This window comes from Nerophis ophidion, linkage group LG11 (genome assembly GCF_033978795.1).
Source record: "Nerophis ophidion isolate RoL-2023_Sa linkage group LG11, RoL_Noph_v1.0, whole genome shotgun sequence".
In the NCBI taxonomy this organism is placed as follows: Eukaryota; Metazoa; Chordata; class Actinopteri; order Syngnathiformes; family Syngnathidae; genus Nerophis; species Nerophis ophidion.
Window position 1 is genome coordinate 53,895,809 of NC_084621.1, and position 27,110 is coordinate 53,922,918.

General features: G+C 38.8%; 1 protein-coding gene across 2 annotated transcripts; it reads right to left on the minus strand.

The window, feature by feature from the left end:
• Positions 1–9,017: 9,017 nt before the first annotated feature.
• On the minus strand, positions 9,018–26,493 carry LOC133562242 (double-strand-break repair protein rad21 homolog A-like). Of its 2 annotated transcripts, none has more exons than XM_061916246.1 (14): positions 26,336–26,493; positions 21,573–21,762; positions 21,353–21,482; positions 21,167–21,266; positions 19,832–19,938; positions 18,885–19,082; positions 18,646–18,771; positions 15,231–15,356; positions 14,893–15,116; positions 14,279–14,432; positions 14,065–14,210; positions 13,669–13,854; positions 11,686–11,769; positions 9,018–9,902 (listed from the first exon to the last, which is right to left on the minus strand). In XM_061916246.1, the coding sequence occupies exons 2-14, from the start codon at positions 21,714–21,716 to the stop codon at positions 9,711–9,713; spliced, it is 1,917 nt and encodes a 638-aa protein (XP_061772230.1). In that variant the 5' UTR covers positions 21,717–21,762; positions 26,336–26,493; the 3' UTR covers positions 9,018–9,710. The 2 variants fall into 2 exon arrangements, with proteins under 2 accessions (XP_061772230.1, XP_061772231.1); XM_061916247.1 differs by having other exon boundaries at positions 21,573–21,779; positions 26,336–26,486.
• Positions 26,494–27,110: the final 617 nt, after the last annotated feature.

Genomic DNA, 27,110 nt, shown 5'->3' on the forward strand with positions numbered 1-27,110 from the left:
GCAACACTAAATTGTCCCTAGTGTATGAATGTGAGTGTGAAGGTTGTCTGTCTATATGTGTTGGCCCTGTAATGTGGTGGCGACTTGTCCAGGGTGTACGCCGCCTTCCGCCCGATTGTAGCTGAGATAGGCTCCAGCACCCCCCGCGACCCAGAAAGAGATAAGCGATAGAAAATAGATGGATGGACTCCAGGTGCTGTGTGTCTGGGGGGCCCTGGGTCCCACCGCGCACCCCTTTCGGGTGCCATGCTCGGTGAGGTTTAGGTTCTAGTCTGCCGTGCATGCTGCAGTGTTGCGAGGTACCCAGCTGCTGGGGTACTGACCTTGTTTGTTGGAGTGTCTGAAGACCGCCCCCCCCCCTACAAGCAACCCCTCCCAGGAGACCACTGCGGTGCCACGGGAACCACCCAACTGAAGAAAGAAGAAAAAACCCAATTGGTAGTAGACTTACATTTTGCAGCAGGTTCTTAGAAACACTGCAGTGTGAGACTAGTTAGGGGAAGTAAACCGAAAGCTACGAATGTGTAGAGCCCACCCCCTGCTTGTCAAAAAGGTCACCTCAAGACTTGTCTCCACACTCCAGGGTGGTGATGGACTATGCCGGGTGAAGCCCACCTCTGCCCCTAAATCAGCCAAGAGAGGCTCGGAGGCACACGCAGGATAAGCAATATAGAAATTGGAAAGACGGATTGCATCCTGTGGCTCGTCAGCCCTCTGATGGGCGCACCAGGCAGCTGACGGATGACATGTGTGCCCGCCTGATGGAGCTCTCAGTGCCACAGAAGCCATTTGCAGAGGCACGGCAGTCCATCACGGTGGACGCTTTATGGAGGTTCTCCAGGCAGGTCAGGCCAGGACGCCATCGACCACCTCTAGGAGTGACTATACACATCGTTAGCGTGTTTGTTTGATGGGTTTTTTTAACTCTTGTGTCATTTTCCAGTCACACCTGCATCATATCAGTCCCGGGGGCTCATTTCAAAGGGTTTGTGTTGTCATATTCAACACTTTTACATAAGTATTATGGGATGTGCACAGAAAACAGCTGAAGCTGACAGTCATGTTTATCTTTTGAATATTGTCATCACAATCTAATGTCTCTACAGCACAGGTGTCCAACTCAAACATTGAAACATTATTTGTTTGTTTGTTATGTTTTTATTAAAACACATAAAAACATTATTTTAAAAGCCTGGAAATAATATGTGTTAATTAATTACTCAATCTTTTCTAAATATATTTGTTCTTTCCCTTTTGACATTAAAAAAACATATATTGCATGCAATTGCATATCTGTTATAGATTTAAAGGCCTACTGAAATGAGATTTTCTTATTCAAACGGGGATAGCAGGTCCATTCTATGTGTCATACTTGATCATTTCGCAATATTGCCATATTTTTGCTGAAAGGATTTAGTAGAGAACATCCACGATAAAGTTCGCAACTTTTGGTCGCTAAGAGAAAAGCCCTGCCTCTACCGGAAGTCGCAGACGATGACGTCACATGTTGAGGGCTCCTCACATATTCACATTGTTTATAATGGGAACCTCCAACAAAAAGAGCTATTCGGACGGAGAAAACGACAATTTCCCCATTAATTTGAGCGAGGATGAAAGATTTGTGTTTGAGGATATTGATAGTGACGGACTAGTTTTTGGACACATTTACTAGGATAATTCTGGGAAATCCCTTATCTTTATATTGTGTTGCTAGTGTTTTAATGTCCACGGGTGTGTTGAAGCGCAGTGTCTCAGGGAAGTCGACGTCAGCTTTATGGACGGCGCAAAATCAGCAGATCTCCGGTAAGAAGCGACTTTTTACCACAATTTTCTCACCGAAACCTGCTGGTTGACATTTGGTCGTGATCCATGTTCGCTTGACCGATCTGATCCATAGGAAAGCTTCACCTCCGGGAATTTTAAAAAAGGAATCACCGTGTGTTTGTGTGGCTAAAGGCTGAAGCTTCCCAACTCCATCTTTCTACTTTGACTTCTCCAATATTAATTGAACAAATTGCAAAAGATTCAGCAACACAGATGTCAAAATACTGCCGTTAAAGCAGACGACTTTTAGCTGTGTGTGTGTGTGTGCAGCGCTCATATTTCCTAACAGTCCGTGACGTCACGCGTACACGTCATCATTACACGACGTTTTCAAGAAGAAACTCCCGGGAAATTTAAAATTGCAAATTAGCGGGTAGTAGATGAGATGTTCTTAATCAAACGGGGATAGCAGGTCCATTCTATGTGTCATACTTGATCATTTTGCGATATTGCCATATTTTTGCTGAAAGGATTTAGTAGAGAACATCGACGATAAAGTTCGCAACTTTTGGTCACTAATAGAAAAGCCCTGCCTTTACCGGAAGTATGTGCGCATGACGTCACTAGTTGCAGGGCTCAACACATATTCACATTGTTTTTAATGGGAGCCACCAGCAGTAAGATTAATTCGGACCGAGAAAGCGACGATTTCCATATTAATTTGTGAGAGGATGAAAGATTCGTGAATTAGGGTATTGATAGTGAAGGACTAGAAAAAAAAAAGAAAAAAAAAAAGGAAAAAAGGCAATGGCTCCGGGCGGCGGCAGTGTGAGCGTTTCAGATGTAATTAGATACATTTACTAGGATAATTCTGGAAGATCCCTTATCTGCTTATTGTTTTAATAGTGTTTTAGTGAGATTGTAAAGATTGTAAAAGATTGTAAAGACATACCTCAAGGTCGGTGAACCCGAAGTGTCTCAGAGAGAAGCCGAGGAGCCAAGATCACAGTTGCCTTTTAAACAGCTGCTGCACGACATCAAATAATCCAATGATTTCTCCGGTAAGATAAATATCACAATTTCCCCATCCAAAAACATGCTGGTTGACGTAAAGAAAACATGTTCGCTCGACCGCTATGTGTTAAAGCTTCACAACAAACAAAGAAACACCGGCTGTGTCTCGGTACTAAAGACAGCTGCAATCCACCGCTTTCCACCAACAGCATTGTTCTTTATAGTCTCCATTATTAAATGAACAAATTGCAAAAGATTCAGCAACACAGATGTCCAAAATACTGTGTAATTACGCCATGAACAGAGACGACTTTTAGCCGTGTTTGGTGCAGCGCTAATATTTCCTTACAGTCCGTGACGTCACGCGCACGCGTCATCATTCCGCGATGTTTTCAACAAGAAACTTGCGGGAAATTCAAAATTGCAATTTAGTAAACTAAAAATGCCGTATTGGCATGTGTTGCAATGTTAATATTTCATAATTGATATATAAACTATCAGACTGCGTGGTCAGTAGTAGTGGGTTTCAGTAGGCCTTTAAGTTAATTTACATTTAATGAAAGGTGCTTTACGAGACAGCACGGTGGCAGAGGGGTTAGTGCGTCTGCCTCACAATACGAAGGTCCTGAGTAGCCCTGGGTTCAATCCCGGGCTCGGGATCTTTCTGTGTGGAGCTTGCATGTTCTCCCCGTGAATGCGTGGGTTCCCTCCGGGTACTCCGGCTTCCTCCCACTTCCAAAGACATGCACCTGGGGATAGGTTGATTGGCAACACTAAATTGGCCCTAGTGTGTGAATTTGAGTGTGAATGTTGTCTGTCTATCTGTGTTGGCCCTGCGATGAGAGGGCGACTTGTCCAGGGTGTACCCCGCCTTCCGCCCAATTGTAGCTGAGATAGGCTCCAGCGCCCCCTGTGACCCTGAAGGGAATAAGTGGTAGGAAATGGATGGCTGGATGGAGGGTGCTTTATGTTTAGTCAGCCAAAAGGGGACTTTTTATTTTATTTAAATAATACAAACATGCATATATTACATGCTTACAATAATTAAAAGGTATACTTTATTTGTAATTATTATATTTGTCTGAATAATTTGATGACTTACTATTTTATACTGCTTTAATACAGTAAAGATTACGTAACTTTTAATTGCATATATGGCGGAAGGATCTGTGTGGTCATATGGTTTGGACGCAGTGTATTATGGGTAATGGCAGTCAGGTATGGTGGAATTTAGCCACACAGTTTTTTTTAACTTACTCTTACTTTTTCTCTTTCTTACTGTAACAAACTCTCTTTATTTTGTTCCCAGATCATTATTGTTTTATGTTTTTAAATGATTAAGTTGACAAGTAAACGGTACAGAACCAAGAGGAGCGTCTGGCGTTTTGTTCGTTGTTGCCACAACAAGCGGGAGCAGGGGAAAGTAGAGGAGCGTCAGGCTGTGGCTTCATTAGGAAACTACAATACTCCATATTATATTATGATGTATCCAAAAATATTTTTAATTAAAATAAAGACAAATTGTAGACTGTAAAAATGACAATAGATTTTACGGTTAAATTCCAGCGACTTGAGTTTTTTAAAGTAAAATCAACCCTGGCACTGTTTTTTTTCCATATACAGTATGACACTTAAACATTAAAAAAAAAAAAAATAAGAAAAAAACATTAAAACAAGATTTTATGGTTAAAAACAAACAAACTGGCAGCTTTGTTGCTACAATGTTACCGCTAAAAACAGTGCTATTGTTTGTCTGTTCCATTCATACTTGCCAACCTTGAGACCACCGATTTCGGGCGGTGGGGGGCGGAGGCGTGGTTGGGGGCGTGGTTGGGGGCGGGGGGCGTGGTTAAGAGGGGAGGAGTATATTTACAACTACAATTCACCAACTCGAGTATTTATATTCGAGTATATATATATATATATATATAAATAAAATAAATAGTTGAATTTCAGACGGCACCTATCAGATACACAGTAATAAAAACACAGTTGTTTTACTAACTGTACTGTAGTTGCTGGTTCCTAAAAAAAAAACAACAACAACAACAACACTTACCTTTCACTATTTGAGTAACCCTTGTTCTGCCATTTGCGTACTGGCGAGAGTCACTTGCCGTCAGGTGCGCAACACCACGTAAATCGTTGGCCAATCAAAAAGCAACCCCATAACGCTATAGCCAACATTCACCAGGAGATGGCGACAGACAACATAGAATCACTCTATTACAGACGGCGTCGACATGGCTGTAACTTCCTCGTTCTTCTGCTTCGTCTCCTTGTGTGTGTGTGCAGTTTTTTTAATTAAAATCCTTAGATGTTGTAACGTGATTGGTCAGGCAAGCTGTTTATATAGTGGGAAAGCCGATGTAAAAACAGGCTGTCCCACTCAGGTCCGCATGGAGCTGGAGGGGGCGTGGCCTCCAACTCCGCTGAATTTTGGGAGAAAATTTCTTCCGGGAGGTTTTCGGGAGAGGCGCTGAATTCCGGGAGTCTCCCGGAAAATCCGGAAGGGTTGGCAAGTATGGTTCCATCCCAATTGTGCAAATATTTTTTTATATGCTGTATTTAAAAATTGTAGCTGAGATAGGCGCCAGCGCCCCCCGCGACCCCAAAAAAGGGAATAAGCGGTAGAAAATGGATGGATGCATATTTTTTGCAGCTTATGTAAAACATATATATTGGTAATGTATTATATGTTTGCATTAATATTCATATATTACTCATTATTAAAATCGGCCCTCCGAGGCCAACCACATTATGGCCCTCAATGAAAACAACTTTGACTCTCCTGCTCTTCAGGCATCACAGGACATATCATATCACTTTTGTGTCCGTCCACAAAAGACTCTCAGGCGCTTTTAGGGAGGCAGATGGTGAATGATCTGATGGATGATGTACAATTATATCAAAGCTGGCCAACATAATGCACCAAGTACCAAATCCAACAACATTCCCCATGCAGCTGTTATACTTTAACAAGCTCTTTACTGTTGAAACAACCTATTATCAATATTTTTGTATTCATATGCTGCAATTTTCATGAGCATTTTGCAGCCACACAACAGACACTTTTCAATAAAATCTGGAACCTAATAACAAACTTTAAAATGCAATTTTGTGAGCAATTGCATGTGAATGCTGGAATGTGCAAATCGACCTGAAAGGCAAAAGTTTGCATGCTAACATTTAGCATTCTATGCTTAAACTTATGGGTCGATTACAAAGTTATATGACTATGGAACCTAGTGTGTGAATGTGAGTGTGAATGTTGTCTGTCTATCTGTGTTGGCCCTGCGATGAGGTGGCGACTTGTCCAGGGTGTACCCTGCCTTCCGCCCGATTGTAGCTGAGATAGGCGCCAGCGCCCCCCGTGACCCCAAAAGGGAATAAGCGGTAGAAAATGGATGGATGACTATGGAACGTACAACTGTAAAATAATCTAACTTTTAGAATGTGTCATGTGGCAAGTTATATAGGATTCTGTGTAGAGCTTCAAAATTAGCTTTAAAAAATGTGCATGTTATCAGTTGACTAACATTAACAAGGAGCATTTTGACTTTAGCATTAAAATGACCTTAAAAACAGTTTGCATGTGTCAGGTACTAAGCTGTTTGACTCGAGGTGCAAGGCTGTAAAATTGGCACAAAAAAAAGTTAGCATGCTTAAATGAACATGCTAACAGTAAACATAAAATGTTTGCATGCTATTAGTTGACTAACATTAACAGTAAGCATTTTGATTTTGGGGACCTTAAAATTACCTAAAAAATGAAGGTAGCATGTGCCAGGTAGTAAGCTGTATGACTCTAGAGCGGGGGTCGGCAACCCGCGGCTCTGGAGCCGCAAGCGGCTCTTTAGCGCCGCCCTAGTGGCTCTCTGGAGCTTTTTCAAAAATATATGAAAAATGGAAAAAGATGAGAGGAAACAAAAAACATATTTTTTTGTTTTAATATGGTTTCTGTAGGAGGACAAACATGACACAAACATCCCGAATTGTTATAAAGCACACTGTTTATATCAAACATGCTTCACTACATCGAGTATTTGGTGAGCGCCGTTTTGTCCTACTAATTTTAGCGGTCCTTGAACTCACCGTGGTTTGTTTACATGTATAATTTTTTCCGACTTTCTAAGACGTGTTTTATGCCACTTCTTTTTCTGTCTCATTTTGTCCACCAAACTTTTAACGTTCTGCATGAATGCACAAAGGTGAGTTTTGTTGATGTTATTGACTTATGTGGTGTGCTAATCGGACATATTTGGTCACTGCATGACTGCAAGCTAATCGATGCTAACATGCTATTTAGGCTAGCTATATGTACATATTGCATCATTATGCCTCATTTGTAGCTATATTTTAGCTCATTTAGTTTCCTTTAAGTCCTCATAATTCAATTTTTATCTCATGACACACTATCTGTATGTTATATGGCTTTTATTTTTTTGCGGCTCCAGACCGATTTGTTTTTGTATTTTTGGTCCAAATGGCTCTTTCAACATTTTGGGTTGGCGACCCCTGCTTTAGAGGTGCAAGGCTGTAAAATTGTCAAAAAAACCCAAAAACATTAGCATGCCGATGCTAGCATGCGTGAATTAACATGCTAACAGTTAACATGAGTCATGTACCAAGTTACATGACCGAGTGGTACGGCTGCAAAATTAGCTAAAAAAGTTTGCATGTTTATTAGATGACTAACATTAACTGAGCATTTTGATTTTAGGGACGTTAAAATTACTCAGCTGTATGAAGGTGGAAGGCTGTAAAATTGGCAAAAAGTTTGCAAGCTGATGATCGCATGCTTAAATTAACATGCTAACAGTTAACATGTGTCATGTACCAAGGTAAATGATGTCTGCAAAACTAGCAAAAAAAGTTTTCATGCTAACAAGTTGACTAACATCGAGGAGTATTTTTACTTTGGAAGCGTTAAAATTGCCTACTGTTAGCATGTCAGTTAGTTTTATGACTGAGGTGTGAGGCTGTCAACTTGGGTTAAAAAAGGTTGGCATGTTAATATAATATACAGTACTAACAGTTAACGTGTCAAGTAATATGACTCAGGTGTACAGCTGCAAAATTAGCTAAAAACAAAGTTGACATAACATTTAGCAAGGAGCATTTTGAATTTAGAAGTAGTTGAGAAATAAAGTAGTAACATATTTAAATAGAGACTGTTAAAGGCCTACTGAAATGAGATTTTCTCATTTAAACGGGGATAGCAGGTCCAATCTATGTGTCATACTTGATAATTTCGCGATATTGCCATATTTTTGCTGAAAGGATTTAGTAGAGAACATCAACGATAAAGTTTGCAACTTTTGGTGCTAAGAGAAAAGCCCTGCCTTTACTGGAAGTCGCAGACGATGATGTCACATGTTGAGGGCTCCTCACATATTCACATTGTTTTTAATGGGAGCCTCCAACAAAAAGAGCTATTCGGACCGAGAAAACGACAATTTCCCCATTAATTGGAGCGAGGATGAAAGATTCGTGTTTGAAGATATTGATGGCGACGGACTAGAAAAAAAAAAAAAAAGTTAAAAAAAAATTGCATTGGGACGGATTCAGTTTTTAGACACATTTACTAGGATAATTCTGGGAAATCCCTTATCCTTCTATTGTGTTGCTAGTGTTTTAGCGAGTTTAACAGTACCTGATATTCGGAAGTGTATATCAGGAGGAATCACCGTGTTTGTGTGGATAAAGCTTCCCAACTCCATCTTTCTACTTTGACTTCTCCATTATTAATTGAACAAAAGATTCAGCAACACAGATATCCGAAATACTGTATAATTATGCGGTTAAAGCAGACGACTTTTAGCTGTGTGTGTGCGCAGCGCTAATATTTCCTAACAGTCCGTGACGTCAAGCGTACATGTCATCATTACGCGACGTTTTCAAGAAGAAACTCCCGGGAAATTTAAAATTGCAATTTGGTAAACTAAAAAGGCCATATTGGAATGTGTTGCAATGTTTAATATTTCATCATTGATATATTAACTATAGAGTATATAGTTAATATATAGTAGTGGGTTTCAGTAGGCCTTTAAGGTAAAACAGGAATACCACACATTTTTCTTACAAAAATTGATAGGCCGATAAGCCTGACGAAAGAAATGTTTTCATGATGAATAGTTGAAAAATGTGGGAGTAGTATTTAAAAGACAATAGTGAAGCCTAAAACATACAGAATGTTTCCAGAAAACCTGATCCATAAATAATGTATGGCAACCATGTACTTAAAACACTTTATTTCCAACCTTTACAGATGTATCACTAGAGATTACCCAAAGACTAAAAAGGTGGGACACTGTACGTATCTGTAACAAGTACATTACCTAGTTACATGATGCAAAAAGGTGAACAAGCGTAAATGCAAAAATACAAATAAAAAAACATGAAATTATTGAATTATACAACTGAATCATGAGATCTGACAGCAAGGAAGAGTCAACATTTTCCACTGATTTAACTTTTGTTGTGTTTCTGGAAAAAGACAAGTGCAACTAGGGTCAGGTGGAGAGGTCACACTTTAGAGTAATAAAACAGTACCTTTCCATAACATGTACACGTACATACAGGACTTTTTTGTTTAAAAGCTGTAATATTTCCAGGAAGAGAGGGTTACCTTAAGTTTTAGGTTTGAAAAATGGAAAATTTTACAAAAAAAACCCAACACAAATTGGTGACTGAGAAATGCTTCTATATAAATATAACTGTTAAACATTCTCCCTCTTTTAATTTGAAGCAAATGAATACTGCATGATTCCACCTGATATACAGTAAAAACGGTCTAAAAGTTTCAAAAACCCTTCCCTACTAACCCAAACCTCTCTCTGGGGAAAAAAAGTCTGATGGAAAAAAATACAAACAGTTGAGGATTTTGGGTAAAAGAAAAGAAAAAAGCAGTGTTTGTTTTCTTCCAATGTCTAAATAAGGTCGAATCGCGGTCCAGCGGTGGCGATGATGTCGCTGTAAGGCTCTTTCTGGGTGACCTCGATAGCTTGTTGCTTCTTGAGGACCAGGAAACTGTAGAACTTGGCAGCTGCCTGCTTCCTGTTGTTGTTCCGGCACAAGTCAAGGAGGCTGACGGAGTCTGCTCCGGTCTTGGCCATGACGCGCTGCAGGGACACCAACATGTTAGTCTTTCCTCATCTATCCTTCACTTGCCCAGTGCAGGGCAGGGATGTTCAACTCCATTGTTTTGGGGACACAGAGTTACAGGAGCACACGGTTTGTCTGTTTTTAAGCACATTCTGTAAAGAGGATAGCCAAAGATCATCTCTGACAACACTCTGGTGTTGAAGAATCTGGTGCAAAAGTGAGAGTCTCTAACAACAAAACTCACTGGCTACCAGTTGAATAATCCAGATGATGAAAAAGAGAGGACCTGAAACAGATCCTTGAGGAACACTATGAGTATAACTAAAGAAGTTGAACAAATGACTACTGACTGCATCTGAAGTGAATTATATTTATATAGCGCTTTTTCTCTAGTGACTCAAAGTGCTTTACATAGTAAAAACCAATATCTAAATTACCGTATTTTTCGGACTATAAATCGCAGTTGTTTTCATAGTTTGGCCGGGGGTGCAACATATACGCCGCAGCGACTTATGTGTGAAATTAACACATTACCGTAAAATATTATTTATTTAATTTGCGTAAGAGACACAGAAAATGTCAGCAATCGTCACACACACGTTAACCAATAAGAATTCGGCGGGGGCGGGGCATGGCAGAAGTGCATTGTGGGTCATGGAATGCTAACTGCTATATGCTACTGCCGTAGCTATTAAAATGGATCATTTCATCGTTGGCGGTAACTTATAAAAACTGAGAAGGGCTGAACAAAATTGGCACCGAAAGGGAAATATGCAGCAGAAAACGACAAGAGGAAGCGGCGCATACCTTTGGAGTTGGCAGAGTTGTTTAGAAGCGACATCGAGGAAAAAGATTTCATCGGATTTATCGATTAGGATTGACAGATTGTTTGGTAAACGTATAGCATGTTCCATATGTTATAGTTATTTGAATGACTCTTACCATAATATGTTACGTTAACATACCAGGCACCTTCTCAGTTTGTTATTTATGAGTCATATAATATACACTTATTCAGCCTGTTGTTCACTATTCTTTATTTATTTAAATTGCCTTTCAAATGTCTATTCTTGGTGTTGGGTTTTATCAAATAAATTTCCCCCCAAAACGCGACTTATACTCCAGTGCGACGTATATATGTTTTTTTCCTTCTTTATTATGCATTTTCGGCCGGCGCGACGTATACTCCGCAGCGATTTATAAGCCGAAAAATACGGTAAATTTAAACCAGTGTGAGTGGCAATAGGAGCAGGTGGGTAAAGTGTCTTGCCCAAGGACACAACGGCAGTGACTAAGATGGCGGAAGCGGGGATCGAACCTGCAACCCTCAAGTTGCTGGCACGGCCACTCTACCGCCCCATGTGAATTAAACAAGCTACAGCAATACCTTAGTTACATAAATCACATTAAGGGCGAACAATTTTTACTGACCAAAAAGGAGAGGACTTCAAGGTGCGCCTTGAGGAATTGCTCCGTTACGTAAATCACAAGTTTGGACCCCAGTGTTTTATGTTTGCTAGCAAGGTTAAAATGTCAATGCAAAGATTTGTCAATGTGGTCCAAGTTCTTCTGTACAACAGGAGCACTCTGGCTTTTTTAAGGAATTTCTTGCAAAAATGTTTGCCTCAATGTATCATTCCTGGGCCATATTTGGCCCCCGGACCACCAGTGGAAAAGTACAGTTGCAGGGTGATGTGCAACAGTCTACCACCAGAATCTGTTTTAACAACAACTGTATTTGCACAATGAAATCCAGTATAGCTACACAGACAAACATCTCATTAAGACATGCTTTTGTACCTGGAGACCGTGTAACATTTGCTGGGTTCTCTTGTTCCATCTCTTCTCCTCTTGGTCCTGGTCTCCGCCTTGGCCTTCTTCATCCTTTCAAAGACAAGATAAAATGTACAGATTATTTTGCCCGCTTTTGTTACATGCGTGGTAATTTTGCACTTGATAAGAATATCACTGTCTTGAGATATTTTATGGTGAGTTTACATTCATATGGTGTGTTTTTTCAGTATCAAAATCAGTAATGCCATTTAAGGCTGTGACGGGTAGCAGTAAGACAAAAGTTATGTGGTAGAAGACACTAACTGTAGCTTGGTAGGCAGCTTTTGTTTACAAAGGTAACATTTCTAAGCCAGTTTTGAAGTAAAAAAACAAACATCCTAGGTAGGTCTGTGCATATTTATAGGCCACCGGTCAGCATTGGATGACCGATGAGGGGAAAAAAAGTGATCACCATTGCCTTTCAAGGATTTTTAATGCCAATCACAAACGCAGATCCCCTCTGGCTAATATTGTTTTTATTTGTAGTCCTCCGGCTGACAAGCTCATAGCTAATCATGTGTGTCCATACATAGTGTGGAGCCTCTGCCCCAAGTTAAAAAATAATCACCTCCATTACAGCAAATAAACTGAATGGTGGTTAAGTTACTAAGTATCATTATCACAACTAAACATGTTACACACCGAGTGCAAGCAGGAGCATGTATACTAATAGCTAAGATAGCTGCTAAGCTCGCAGGAAACCATATAAGTAGTAAGTGCTTAGTAAAGTTTAAGAAGTATAGATGTAACTGCGTTACAGCAGTAAGTGAGCAGTTCTATCCATTTTCTACCGCGTGTCCCTCTCGGGGACATGGGGGTGCTGGAGCCTATCCCAGCTGCACTTGTTGACAGTTAATTAATAAATAAATTAATAAAAGCTAGAGAGAAGATAACATACCAACAGTTATTGTGTCAGCATTGTCAGTCAGTACACAACATGTATGAGGGTGGATTGACCCATAAATTAGTGGTGTCGACAACAAGAGTAATATCAGTATATGATTGATACTACAAGATGGTTTATTTGCATCTTGCATGATTAGATCTATATATTTATTTTCTCTAAAATAATTTATTATTGTTTGTATTAATGTTTACAAATTCAGATAATTCCTTGGACACGGGAGGACTGAGGGCAAAAATAATTTCAATGAGTAAGTAGTTTTTAATTTTTTGTGTTATTAACTTTGCTTTGCTCAAGCAATTGAAATAAAATTATTATGAAAGAATACTAAACTAGTTTAAATATTGTGTTGATATTGTTTAACAGTCACTCGGCCAATCTCACTTATTGATGACGAGTATCTCAACTACAAACTGGTAATGAAAACAGCCATATTTATTTTAAACGCTCTCGGGAGGTAGTTTTTTAGACATTGTAATATTGAAGTGTATCACAAAAAATGATGGAAACACTTTTTGCATTTACAGGGCACCTAAACTCAACCGGCGGGGCAGTGATGCAAGACAAGGGCAGATGGGTTGTTTTGGCGCGGGGCCATTTGCGGCAATAGAGGCCGACCAGCAAGTTTGGGGAGACCGACATGCCTGACCAATGTTGATGGGGCCCTTGAATCCACAACTCGTCTGAATTCCTTGTTCACAATTCTCCCCCAAAATCCCTTTATTCGTGGCCGCTGCCATACGTAAGAACGTTGTATTTTGTAAAAAACTGCAATGGAAACAGCTATTGTTTGTTTATAAAGCAAGGGTCACCTTTGTCTATTCAAAATCAAACTAAAACTACAGTAGCATCTTGGTATTAGCTTGAAACTTGCCATGTGATTCATTTGATGAATAATGCTGAATTTCCCCCAGGGATCAATAAAGTACTTTCTATTCTATTCTAATGAAATTGACGGTGTGCTTCACGCTTAATCTACACTATGGTCATTTAAATTGAAAGGTACAAACAGACTAGGCCAAAAAAAAAAAAATTAACACCCTTACCTCCTCTTCGTCGCTGTCATCTTTCTTGTCCTTGCTCTTCTCTCCAATCAGGTCAAGTTCAGGAACAAGCTGGGTGAGGTTGATGGTAGTCTCCTCTGGGGGCAGGTCTACCTGAGGCATATCTAGCCTCTGAGACAAGGCTGAGCGGTCAGCCACCTGTTGCGGCTGCTGCTCCAACGCAGCCATCTGGCAACAAAACGGCCAATTAGACGACACTTCTAATAATCTAACTCTCTTACAATTGAAAGAACAACATCTTGTATCAGTGTTTTGTTGTCTTTGTAACAATGCTTCATCATTTTTTTGCTACAACAAAACATGACGAATGAGATATTTTCACACCAACAAGGGGACTCTTCTGATGGGGGAGGGGGGGAACGTTTTTGAACAACTCACAGGCAGAGTACCCTCCTTGTCAGGGGTCTTGCGTTTGACACCGCGTGGAGTGGAGGGAGGAGGCATAACTGTCTCATCCAGTGTTGTCCTGCTGCCCTCCATTGCAGAGGCCGCCAGTATGCTGGGCTCCTCCATGATAGTCTGATCTATATGAGCAATAAGCAAAAGTATTAGCTTTTCATTCCGACTGCACACGTCAATAACCTCCTCTTACCAATGACATCTCTGTGCTGACCCATGACCTCCTCTCTCGGCACCTCGGGATTCTCCAGCTCTTTGAGGAACTCATCCAGACTGTCTGCCTCGCCTCCCTTCCTCCTCTTCCTCAGCTCATCTGGCACCAGCGGTGTCAGGCAGCGTGTGAACATCTAGCATTCCAATAGTGACATTCAGAGGGAAGAGAAGAAAACCAAATTAGAATAATTTAAAAAAAAAAAAAAAAAAAAAAAAAACTATATAACAGACAGGCGCAAGACAAAAAGATAAAATAGCTTTGATAAATTATGCGCCAACATGCTTCTCATTCAGTATTCTCGAGAAGCACAAGCAGGCAAGAAAAGGAATACAAATACAAAAACACATAACGTCCTCATGTTTCTATCTCAAAACCAGAACAGAATACTAATAAAAGATGGGATAAAAAAAAACAACAACCCCCAACAGCAGTCATTTTCCTACTTGAAAAATTATACGTGAAAGGTTTATCGTGTTGGGCAGATGATAGTTTATTTGCTCTTCCATAAATTAAATATGCCACTCATCAGCTGCTCCCTTACCCTTGCTCTGCCCCTCTGTATCATTTAGATATCAATTGGCAGTGTCACAAACCTTGAGCAACCGGGCGTTCCAGAGAGGTTGTGCGGGAAGAGAGAAAAGCTTCTCTACTCCTCCGGTCTCCTTCCACATCATCAACTTCTTAGTGGGAGGGGCAAGGTCAAGGGTCGTGACAATGTCAGAGTAGTCGGACAACTGGGCCCTGATGGTTTTGCTGTCCAATTCCTTCACGCTGTCAACAATCAGCTTTCTCTTTCGCTTTGCCTTAGTCTCTTTCACTGGGAACAAAATGAAAGATCATCATTAAGATCTACATAACACGTTGTCATTAAATTCAGAGGGAAATGTTTAAAGCCTGGAAGTGGCCAAAAACAAAACATATTTCTTTTTACCAGTGATATCGATTGGCTCCAGTGCAAACGCTTCCTCTTCATTGTGGACCAGCGTGGTTTGCTCTGTCTGGTCAGCCATTGCTGGCAGTGGCTCAGCTGGGCCAGAGTCTGGGCTGTCAGGCCCCGCTGCACACACACAAATTGTAAATATTTTCATCATAAAAAGGCATGTGATTTGAAGCTCCCGGTTTTTCAGCAATGACACATGCAAAAATTTGCACAAAAAAAAGCACAATTTAAAGTTGTTTGTGTTTAAAAAATTTGGAAAAACTATCAACAGAGTTTACATAAATAATTAACCCATTCATCCAAATGAATCACTATGTCCATTTCAGTCACTGTGTTATTTAGTCACTACAGTAATTACAACTTGTGTTCACAGCCACGTGGGTAAACCTACTCTATACAGTATATACAACCTTACTAGTGTTCACTTCACAGCCACAGATAGTTCATCTAGTTATTTACACATTACTTTGGTTCATTTTCACATTACTTTGGCATTTTTGCTTTGATGGCTGTGACATGGGCCTTACTGGCAAATTTCTGAGCAGCTTGCATTTTCCTTTTTGCTTCTGCTTTAATGGATTCTGCCTTGGGTTTCATAGCCAATTTCTGTCTCTTCGACTCACTCTCCACTTCTAACTGCTAAAAATTTAAAAATCATAAAGAGTACAAACAATGTTTATTCTGTGACCTAACTTCCTTTATCTGAATAGTAATTTGTTATTTATAGCATGAAATAAATATATTGCTGTCATTTTGCATATGTTTCAAAATGATTCAACTATTCAATGTCAAAATATAAACCGTATAAATAATGAAAAATATGTCAGCTCCCTCTTTGTTCTATAACACCAATGAAAATGAAATTTAGCATTTGAAGGTAGAAAAGCGCTATACAAGTACAACCCATTTATTACCCGCCCTATCTTGCCTCTGATTGGCCTGTCCCTACTGTTTTACTCTAAACTTAACCAATCGTGACTCATCATTGTAAACCAACCAACAAATCATGGATATTCTTATACGTAAAACCAATCATCATTGATTTTTCCTGTATCTGTTGTTCCCTGCCTGTGGAGTTGCATGTGTCCATTTATTTCTTTCTCTCCTCCCTCTCTCTTCTTTTTTACCATGTAGCTTAACTAACCACTACATGGGTCTAAAAATAGCCAAGCTACAGAAATCGTTATTTGTTTAAAAAGTAGAAAAGCTCCTGCGAAATGTAGTCAATCTACATAGCTTCGCTACGTAAATTTTGATTTTTAAGTTGATAATTTTTTATGAAAAACCATAGCTGCAGTGGTAAAAACCATAGTTTTTACCACTGCAGCTGTAAACCGGAATAGATTATCAAATACCGGATTTATTACGGAAAAACCTTAGTTATTAACAGGTATGGCAAAGACACTGATCAATATTGTAATATTTTCAATATTTTATTGTAGGTCGGAAAAAAAAAGGAAAACATTTTTAAAAATATTTTTACAGAGATAATAAAGACGGATTTCCTACTGTAGACGGAAAATCACATGTCCAATTATATCTTTCAATTTTTTTTTTTTTTTTTAAATCAGACATTGGGTTGGAGACGATAAATGGTACAAGTCTGGACGACAATAGAGCTTTAATTGCTATCGTTATATTATGATAATGCATGTTGACACATTCGAGCTGTGACCCACAAATCTGACAGCTACAAGTAAACGAACACTGCAACCTGAATGCAAAGTAGCGCCCTCACTAGCAGCTAATTTCCCTCCAGAGTGCAGCAAAGCCACCTCTAAATTAGTTATCCTCACCTACATGGCGTCAAATAAAAGTAATGATCTTTCAAGTGGGAGGATATGCGAATAGCAAGCTACACCCAGGTCTGCAGGACTATTGCCAATATAATAATCATGATTATTTTAAGCAACATTGAAATCCTGATTATTTAGTACGATTAGGGAATAACGGACAATTTTTCATCACAGTTATTGTGACCAAAATGATCATGGTTATTTCTAATTATCACCGCAGTAATTTTAAATGTGCTCAAAATTTTCAATAAACAACTTACACTGAAAGTTTATTTAAAAAACACCAACAACACAACACATTAAAAATGTATTTATTCACCTGAAGTGAAATTTTAATTTGCATATAAAAGTGACCCAAGTATTATAAACAAGGTAACATGGCATAAACAAAATAACATAAATAAATGTAAGAAATTTGAAAGATGGCACCTTACTTTTAGTGTGAGACAAATGAGTCTGTCTCCAATATTGTCCACACCAGTTGTCATCTACTAACAGCAAGGCACACTTAATCGCACGCCAAGACTCCACGGAAGTAGAAGGGAGTGAAATTAAGTGAAACAAAGCAATCAGCTCCGTTTACTCCGCGGTAACATTTCCAAAGCTAAAGTTATTGACTAAAGTCCGTGAAGTTGGTGCCATTTTTCCCTCGAGCCTCATGACGCTAGTTCTGCGGCGCTTACGTTTTCCAAAAAGTAAGCAGTGTTGCTTAAAATGCATTATTAAATGACACTTTTTTGGTTATTAAAAATGTAAGTAGTATTACGAACTGTCTGGAATTTTACCGCGGTTTATTATACCATTAATGTTACATCCTTAATCACGATCATTTACTATGTTCAGTAGACCATATTTTTATTGCACTCTCTCTCTTTTAAAATAAACATTGTAAATGTTCACTTCATAATTAAACTTAAAAAATCAGTTGTAAAATCAAATCTACAAAAGATAAAAGGGCTATCTAAAAACAAATATGCCATTGCTGAATGCAATCATAAAGTGCAAACAAGATTATGCACAAAAGGCACATACTCCAAAGAACACAGTGCAGTGCTGTATGCTTAGCTTTTACACTAGTAGCACACGTGCTACTAAATGAAAAAAATTGGTAGCACAGAATTTTTTTTGGAGCAGTGTTAAGTGTCTTAAATATTACAATTTCATAAACACTCAAACAAGGTACACATGTGCCCTCATTCATATCAACACAATGCAATCATAAGGCCTACTGTAACACTCCATTAAACACAGAAAAAAGTGTGCTAGCAAAGTCGCTAACACGAGTGTAGGGCTGAGCCATATACATCAAAACTCATATCCCAATATAGTTTGGCCCATAAACTAACCCATAAATGGAAATTTGACATAACTAAAATATTTCCACCATGCCTTGTTTTTCAATTTTCGGGAAGGATAGAGATCCGAAATACACAAAAACAAGTATGAAAAGTATGTTATGTTTAATAGGATCCCAATTTAAGAGGTGTTTTGAGATAAGAAAAAAAGCCTTAAAAATAAAATAATAAAAGTCAAATATAATCCCCAATCTTTTAAAATAATTTATTTCCCCCCACTTTAGTAATCCCCACACAAACTACAGCTTTACTTACGCGACTGGAGGTTGTCGAAGTCGTCCTCATCATCACCGTGATCAGGAGGCATCATGACGCTATCAGTGATGGCCGGAGGGTCGTCAAAGATACCACCTCCATCTTCAGAGCTGAGTAGTTTATCCACTGAGGAATCACAAGCTCATTTCAAATCATCACTTAACAATAAATGCAGCATAGGTAAGTTCCCAGGAAAGATTTTGAATGTGCACAATTAATTGACATGCTGAAGAGCTCACCAAGCATCCCTCCATCACTGTTGCCCATGGAGGCGTCCCCAAAGTCATCATACTCCATGTGGTTGGATTTATCAGGCAGATTAGCTGGACCGGGCTCAGCCTCTAGCAAAAGGTTAGAAGCTGCGGCACCGTGCATTATATCCTCCTCGAACGTGCTGGCATCACGCATCATCTCCCTATCGTCCATGCCAAAGTCAGCTGAAAAAGGCAGATTATTGTTAATATGAAGACAACATGAAAAAAGGTTTTCCTATTTTTGACAGAACAAAAAAAAAACTTCAGCAAAACCTATAGGTTAAAGTAGCACACCATGTTAGAATCTATCACTTCAGTGTCACTTTAATTTCACAACTCATAGAATGAGATAATCTTATTTATTCCACAATGGTAAATTATGTGTGTCAAATAATCCACGAAACAGTATTAAAAGTAGCGCAAAAGTCACAAAAGTTCTCTCCCAGGTTCAAAGAGGTTTAAACCAAAAGGTAAAACACCAGAGAACAAAAGGGAAACATTAAAGAACACAAAAGAGGAAAAACGGGCAGAGAGCTGCCGCAACCATCTGCCACTTCATTGCCGTCATTATTATATACAGCAACAAAAGTAAAACATGAAAAGCCAAAGCACAAATGCTCAATGTGAACTTAGGCCAGCGGGGGAAACGGAGCGACTTGTCCAAGTCAAGTACAGTTCTATTGTGAGCAAAAAAATCCAGTTTATTTTTGTGTATTAAAAGGTGTTGAAAAATGTGTTTGCAATTTTTCCCGGTTATGTAATTTTTTTTGCAAAACACTGCAAAATGGCAAGTATTTGTGAAAGGTGCCTCAGCACCAGAAACATTAGTCTAAAATTAATCCTGGTGCTGCTGCTTGATGTGTCATCTAAAATGTAGCAAGTTTCTTTATAATAAAAAAAACTGGGGCATCAGTCTAGAAGTACTGTCTTACCAAAGTCATTGTCTTGCAAGAGACTGAGATTTCCAACATCCTCTCTCATGGTGATCTCCTCTACTCTGCTCTGGTTCAGGGTAAATTGCTGGGCCACATCAATATCACTGTGGAAAGGACACCAAAGAAAACAGTCGATGTAGTAGCATATTAACAATCAATTTCCTGGGCTGTTGAATGCAACACACTTTGACTATGTATAGATACACACACACACATACATATATATATATATATACACACATATACATATATATATATATACATACACATACATACATACATACATATATATATACATATATATATATATATATATATATATATATATATATATATATATATATATATATATATATACCAATATTTTAAAATAACGCTCATTTTCAAAAAGGTAGGTATTTAACTTTAAATCAATCAATGTTTCTTTATATACCTAGGCACCCTGCGCAGCGCACAGAATTCTGCACTAAAGCGCCAGAAAAAAACTACAAACCTAAATTTTGTTTGATACCGCCAGGTATCACAAAGTATTATTGTGAAGTATTTGGAACTGAAATACCAGGTTATCTACAAAACTGTTACACTCCAAGTAGCGATAAATCTTAATATACATCGCTACTCACGGACTGACTGGCGCCAGCTCGCTAACTTAAATGCTAACATGAAAGAGAAAGGCATTAACATAAAGAAATTACTTACCCAAACTAAAATTATATAAAAACACACTACTTGATGGAAGCCACTGTAATTTGCTCTCTCGTAGTTGTTGCGTTTTTCTTTGTTTCTTACATTGTACAAAGAGAGCACAGTCTACCAAGTCAAAATCCTTGTGTGTTAAAAATACTTGGCCAAAAACATTGTTTCTGATTACTGTCTGAGTAACTAAGCTATTCAATTGTGCACATTGAACAGAGTATGACACCACAACAGCTACTAAAATAATAAATCCATACATTTTCTACCAGTCGTCCCTCTCGGAGTGAAATAATGAATATATTTTATTTGTTACACACTTTTCTTTTAAATAAATCTTAAAGTGCAACAGTACAAAACTATATTCAAAATACAAGTTTAGCCATTGATACAGAAAAACTACTAAGACTTAAGCACTATCAGTGAAGCATAAGGAACAGAAACCAGGCAAAATAGTAGGTTTTCTAAAAGTGTGTCTATGTATTCAAGTTATTTAAAAAAATAAAATAAAAAAACTTGATGAAAAGTTTTTCAAGTACTTTTTAAGCACATTCAACAACACCGCGATAATAATGATAAGCGTGATCATTTTGGTCACGATGAAATGTTCATATCGTTACACCCCTAATGCTGACTTACTCTAGGTCTGGAAGCGGCTGGTCAAAGTCATGGAACTCCTCAGGTAAGGTAATGGCATTGTAGGCTGCCTCTCGGTTTTCCTCTGGCAAATCTACCACACCTGCAGAGAAATACAACCAAAAGTGTGTTAAAACAACTGCACCCAGATCATCACACCAAGGGAAAACTCAGGAGATGCCACTTTACCTGGTCTGAAAGCCATTTTGATTTTGATAAAGGCTTCATTACAATCAGCCAGAAGGTATTTGGCCTTTCTGTGGTAGATTCTCACCACCCCAAGAAGCAGATGACCTGATGTACGCAGTGCCATCTTTACCTACAAGCAAAACACAAACAAGTTTTATACTTGACAAACACACAAAAAAAACAGCCTGCGGGATATCAGGAAGTGAACTTATGTTCGTACCTTGGGCGAGATGATGCTCTCCACACTGCTCTCCAAGTTACATTCGAAAACATGAGCCTTGGTCAGCTTCTTGTCCCAGTGGGCCGCCAGCCAGATTTTGGCTAGCGGCCCACGTTTGCTGAGGACAAAGTGGGCGTAGAACATTGCCCCGGAACCACAGCCTTACACTCTCACAATGGCGTAGGTTCACCTGGGGAGCCAAATGTACTGGAATTTAAACAGTAAAAAAGTCAGTACTACCTGTGCTGTCAGGGATGTGTACCCTATTTTCCGCACTATAAGGTGCACCTAAAAACCTAAAAATTTCTCAAAAGCTGACAGTGCGCCTTAAAATCTGGGGCGCCTTATATATGGACCAATATTGAGGCACAACAGGTCTCACAACTACGGCAAGCAGCCGCCAATTTCATTTTCCCTCGTAGAAGAAGCGCGCGATGCATGCTGGGATATATGACTGCGCCAGGCCGTGTCGTTTCATTTCCATTTGAGTGTTTAAATGTAAAGACCCCAAAATGGCTCCTTTTGAGAGACTTGATTTCAGGAAAGCAGGAATTGTCACTGAACTGCTAGACAAAAGCAGCAACACTGACTCCATTGACGACGTCGCGAAATAGTGCAAAGCAATCACAATATATCAATAACAACGTTGCTCAAACGTTAATGTCACACAACACAAAACACAAAATAAACATGTAAAGCTCACTTTATTAAGTTATTCCTCATCCACAAATCCCTCAAATTCTTCTTCAGTGTTCGAATTAAACATGCCACAAGAGGTCTCGCAACTACGGTAATCAGCAGTCTACCTTATTTTCCCTCGTAGAAGAAGAAGCGCGCGGTGCATGCTGGGATATATGACTGCGGGAGGCGTGCCGAGTTTAAACTCAAGGTATTCAGTCACACAGTAGAACACAGGAATAGAGCAGCAGCGAAAGAATTTAACATTAACAGCAGCGACACTGACGTCTTGGACAAGACGGGATTCGAACACTGAAGAAGAAGAATTTGAGGGATTCGTGGGGAATAATTTCATAAAGTGAGCTTTATATGTTTATTTTGTGTGTTGTGTGACATTATTGTTTGAGCAACGTTGACTTATTGATATATTATTGCTTTGCACTATTTCGAGTGTTACTATATTGTGACTGGACTAACGTTTGATTTACCGTAACAATATCAGACAGTTTTTTACGTGTTTATTGAATCGGGGAAAATAATAAAACTGCTGTTTATTCATTTTGGGAGTGAACGGAGTTGTCAGAACGCTGGTTTGTAATCTATTACTAAAGTTTGACTGACCTGACTGTTTTGTTGACATTCCCTTTCGCGCAGCTCCATCTAATGGATACATAACGTAACCCCAGCCTCTACTGTAGCATCTATTCTATGCGCCTTATAATGCGGTGCGCCTCATATGAACAAAATATTAAAATATGCCATTCATTGAAGGTACGCCTTATAGTGCGGAAAATACGGTACTTAAAAATGACCAGAATGTTGAAGTCCAACCCAATCAGATAAAAAAAATTAGGCATGGGCAAATATATGAATTAATCGAACGATAAATGAAAATTAACTCAATGTCTTCACAGGCATGGATAAATTACCAACCGGGGTACAAAGGGTTCACTCTGTGCATCGCTCTGAGCTTGTTAATATTGTATAATAGCAAAATTAAATGAACGGAGTGAATCCTCACCCAGCCACAATGTTAATCAAAGTGGACAGACACACATGCACAGACAAAGCCTCCCTGGTCAGAAGCACCAGTCACAATAATTAGGAAGGAAAAAGTTGATTGCAAAGCCAAATGCCCCATCCATCCATTTCCTACCGCTTATTCCCTTTGGGGTTGTGGGGGGCGCTGGTGCCTATCTTAGCTACAATCGGGCGGAAGGCGGGGTACACCCTGGACAAGTCGCCACCTCATCGCAGAGCCAACACAGATAGACAGACAACATTCACACTCACATTCACACACTAGGGCAAATTTAGTGTTGCCAATCAACCTATCCCCAGGTGCTTGTCTTTGGAGGTGGGAGGAAGCCGGAGTACCCGGAGGGAACCCACGCTTTCACGGGGAGGACATGCAAACTCCACACAGAAAGATCCTGAGCTCGGGATTGAACCCCGGACTACTCAGGACCTTTGTATTGTGAGGCAGACGCACTAAACCCTCTTCCACCGTGAATCCCGCCAAAAGTCCCGTTGCGGGAATATTTCGGCTTCAAACCAAATGAAAAACATGACCCCATTAACACAAACCAGCCAGTATGCCAATTTGTGATGGCAACAAAAAAAGGGTAAAAAACTGCATTCCTAGTGGTTGATATTGATTTAATAGAAATGTTGCTATTTAGTCACAAAATAATACTGACAATAAAATCGTTTACAGTTTTTTTAATTCAAGTACCCCTTAATCAGAGCAAAGCATTTTTGGTTGAAAAAAAGAGATGAAGTAAAATACAGCACTGTGTCATCAGTTTCTGATTTATTAAATTGTACAACAGTGGAAAATATTTCTCATTTGTAGTGGTCTTTCTTAAACTATTTGGGGAAAAAAAGATATAAAAATAACAAAAAACTTGTTGAAAAATAAACAAGTGATTCAATTATAAAGAAATATTTCCACACATTGAAGTAATCATCAACGTAAAGTGCTCTCTTTGGGGATTGTAATAGAGATCCATCTGGATTCATGAACTTTTAACTCTAAACATTTCTTCACAAAAAAGCTAAATATTGCACATTTGTAGTGCTCTTTGTTGATCTATTTGGAAAAAATTATATACAAATAACTAAGAAATTGTTTTTTAAATAAACAAGTTACTCAATTATAAATAAAGATTTCTACACATAGGAAGTGCCCTTTTTGGGGATTGTAATAGAGATCTATCTGGATTCATGAACTTAATTCTAAACATTTCTTCACAAAAAAATTAATCTTTGACATCAATATTTATGGAACATGTCCACAAAAAAAAATCTAGCTTTCAACACTGCATATTGCATTGTTGCATTTATTTTCACAGTTTATGAACTTACATTCATATTTTGTTGAAATATTATTCAATAAGTTTATTTATAAAGGATTTTTGAATTGTTGCTATTTTTAAAATATCTAAAAAAAACCTCACGTACCCCTTGGCACACCTTCCAAGTAACCCCAGGGGTACGCGTACCCCATTTGAGAACCACTGGAGTATATCGTCCAGCAAAACTAGTAATTACTACAATTTTTGCAAACCCCACTTTTTTGAACCTATGGTGTACACTTCCACAATCGAACAGGAAAAAAATTAAACAATAGAACAGTTGAAAATCCAAAAGGGTCCAAATGTAGTTTAGCAGTTCAACAATTGAATTGATACAGATGGTACAATTGAACTACTGAGTTTGAAATCAAGTCCAACGTTTTTTTTGAAAGTGCAGCATTACCTGGCTCAACACGATGATGACATCAGCGTATCTATCATGGCAGTGGTTCTCAAATGGGGATACGCGTACCCCTGGGGGTACTTGAAGGTTTGCCAAGGGGTACGTGAGATTTAAAAAAATATATATTCTAAAAATAGCAAAAATTCAAAAATCCTTTAAAAATATATTTATTGAATAATACTTCAACAAAATATGAATGCAAGTTCATAAACAGTGAAAAGAAATGCAACTATGCAGTATTCAGTATTAACAGCTGGATTTTTTGTGGACATAAATATTGATGTTAAAGATTTCTTTTTTTGTGAAAAAATGTTGAGAAATAAGTTTATGAATCCAGATGGATCTCTATTACAACCCCCAAAGAGAGCACTTTAGGTTGATGATTACTTTTATGTGTAGAAATCATTATTTATAATTGAATCACTTGTTTATTTTTCAACAAGTTTTTAGTCATTTTTATATCTTTTTTTCCAAATAGTTCCAGAAAGACCACTACAAATGAGCAATATATTGCACTGTTATACAATTTGATACATCAGAAACTGATGACATAGTGTTGTATTTTACTGCTTTATCTCTTTTTTCAACCAAAAAGGCTTTGCTCTGATAATGGGGTACTTGAGTTAAAAAAATGTTCACAGGAGTACATCACTGAAGAAGGGTTGAGAACTACTGTATTATGGATATACACTATTAACAACACCGACGTTTTGTAAATGATTTCAACCCATAGCGATTTAAAACACAAACACAGTCGAATTAATCTGCGATGTTGATGTTAGATGGACTCCGGTGGCATTGTAAGCAAAACGTAGACGCGGTATCATCATTGTTTTGACAGACTTTGTTCCAACTAGTGGCAATGAATTACAGAGTGTGCACATGCCTTATTACATCCCATATTACAGCGCATTGAAAGTGAGAGAGGTTATGTACCAGTAAAACGATTAAAAGTAAGATAGATGCACACATACAGAACGGCGCCAGTAAAGTGAGCGCCATCAACTGGGATGAACTAAGTTAGCCGCCAGTAGCATTAGCATTAGCCACAATCGTTTTATCATGATTTTGTCTTGTTCGAACAGCATTCTCTCTTATCAAAGACTCAATTTACGTCGCTAAATGACGAGCCAAACTCACGTTTACGTTTGCTATCCAAGCATGTTCACACTTTTCCCTCTCGTACCCCAAGCAAGTGGTTAGCTGGCGGCTAAGCACTTCATGTACTACGAAGGCCTGCACAAACACTACGACCACACATGCTAACTTCTTATCAAAAATACAGCAAACAAGGCGCAAACTGCAGCGACTGCAAATGTACTCACCGGCGGTACCCCACTTGTGAGTAAAACACACCAATTATGTTATTTCTCCCAGCGAATCCCCCCCTGTTGTACTCATTAAAGCAGTAAAGATGGCGCCAGTCGCCTTCCTCCCGCTCTCCGCTGCGCTTTTAAAATGGACAGGATGTTTACAGTCAAAAATGGCGGAGGAGGAGTTTCCTGAGCGAGGCGAGACCTGCAGTGAACACCCGCGGCCAGTAGGGAGCTCTGTGGCACAAATACCTCCAAAGACCAGAAAAACTTGGCAAACGCCACCCGAAAGGGACAAACGGTAAAAAAAAGGATGGATGGAAACGTGGCCTAAACCTCCTACAGTAGGGGTGTCCAAACTTTTCCCACAGAGGGCCGCACACGGAAAAATGTAAGCATGCGGGGGCCATTTTGATATTTTTCATTTTCAAACCATAACAAAATATATGGATTTTTTTTATCCAATCCAATCCAATCCACTTTATTTATATAGCACATTTAAACAACAATAACGTTTCCAAAGTGCTGCACAGCCATGTTAAAAAATATTAAAAAAACAATATTATGCTCCACCAATGACTGAATTAAAACAAAAAATAACTAAATATAAAACCAATATAAAAAAAACCATATAAAAACAAATATGATTAAAAACTATTTTAAATGGTGAAATCAATTAAAACAGTAAAATAGAAATAAAAGTGTATAAAAAACACAGAGGACAACAGAAGACAGAGGACCACACAACTCATGTAGTGTTAAAAGCCAAAGAATAAAAGTGGGTCTA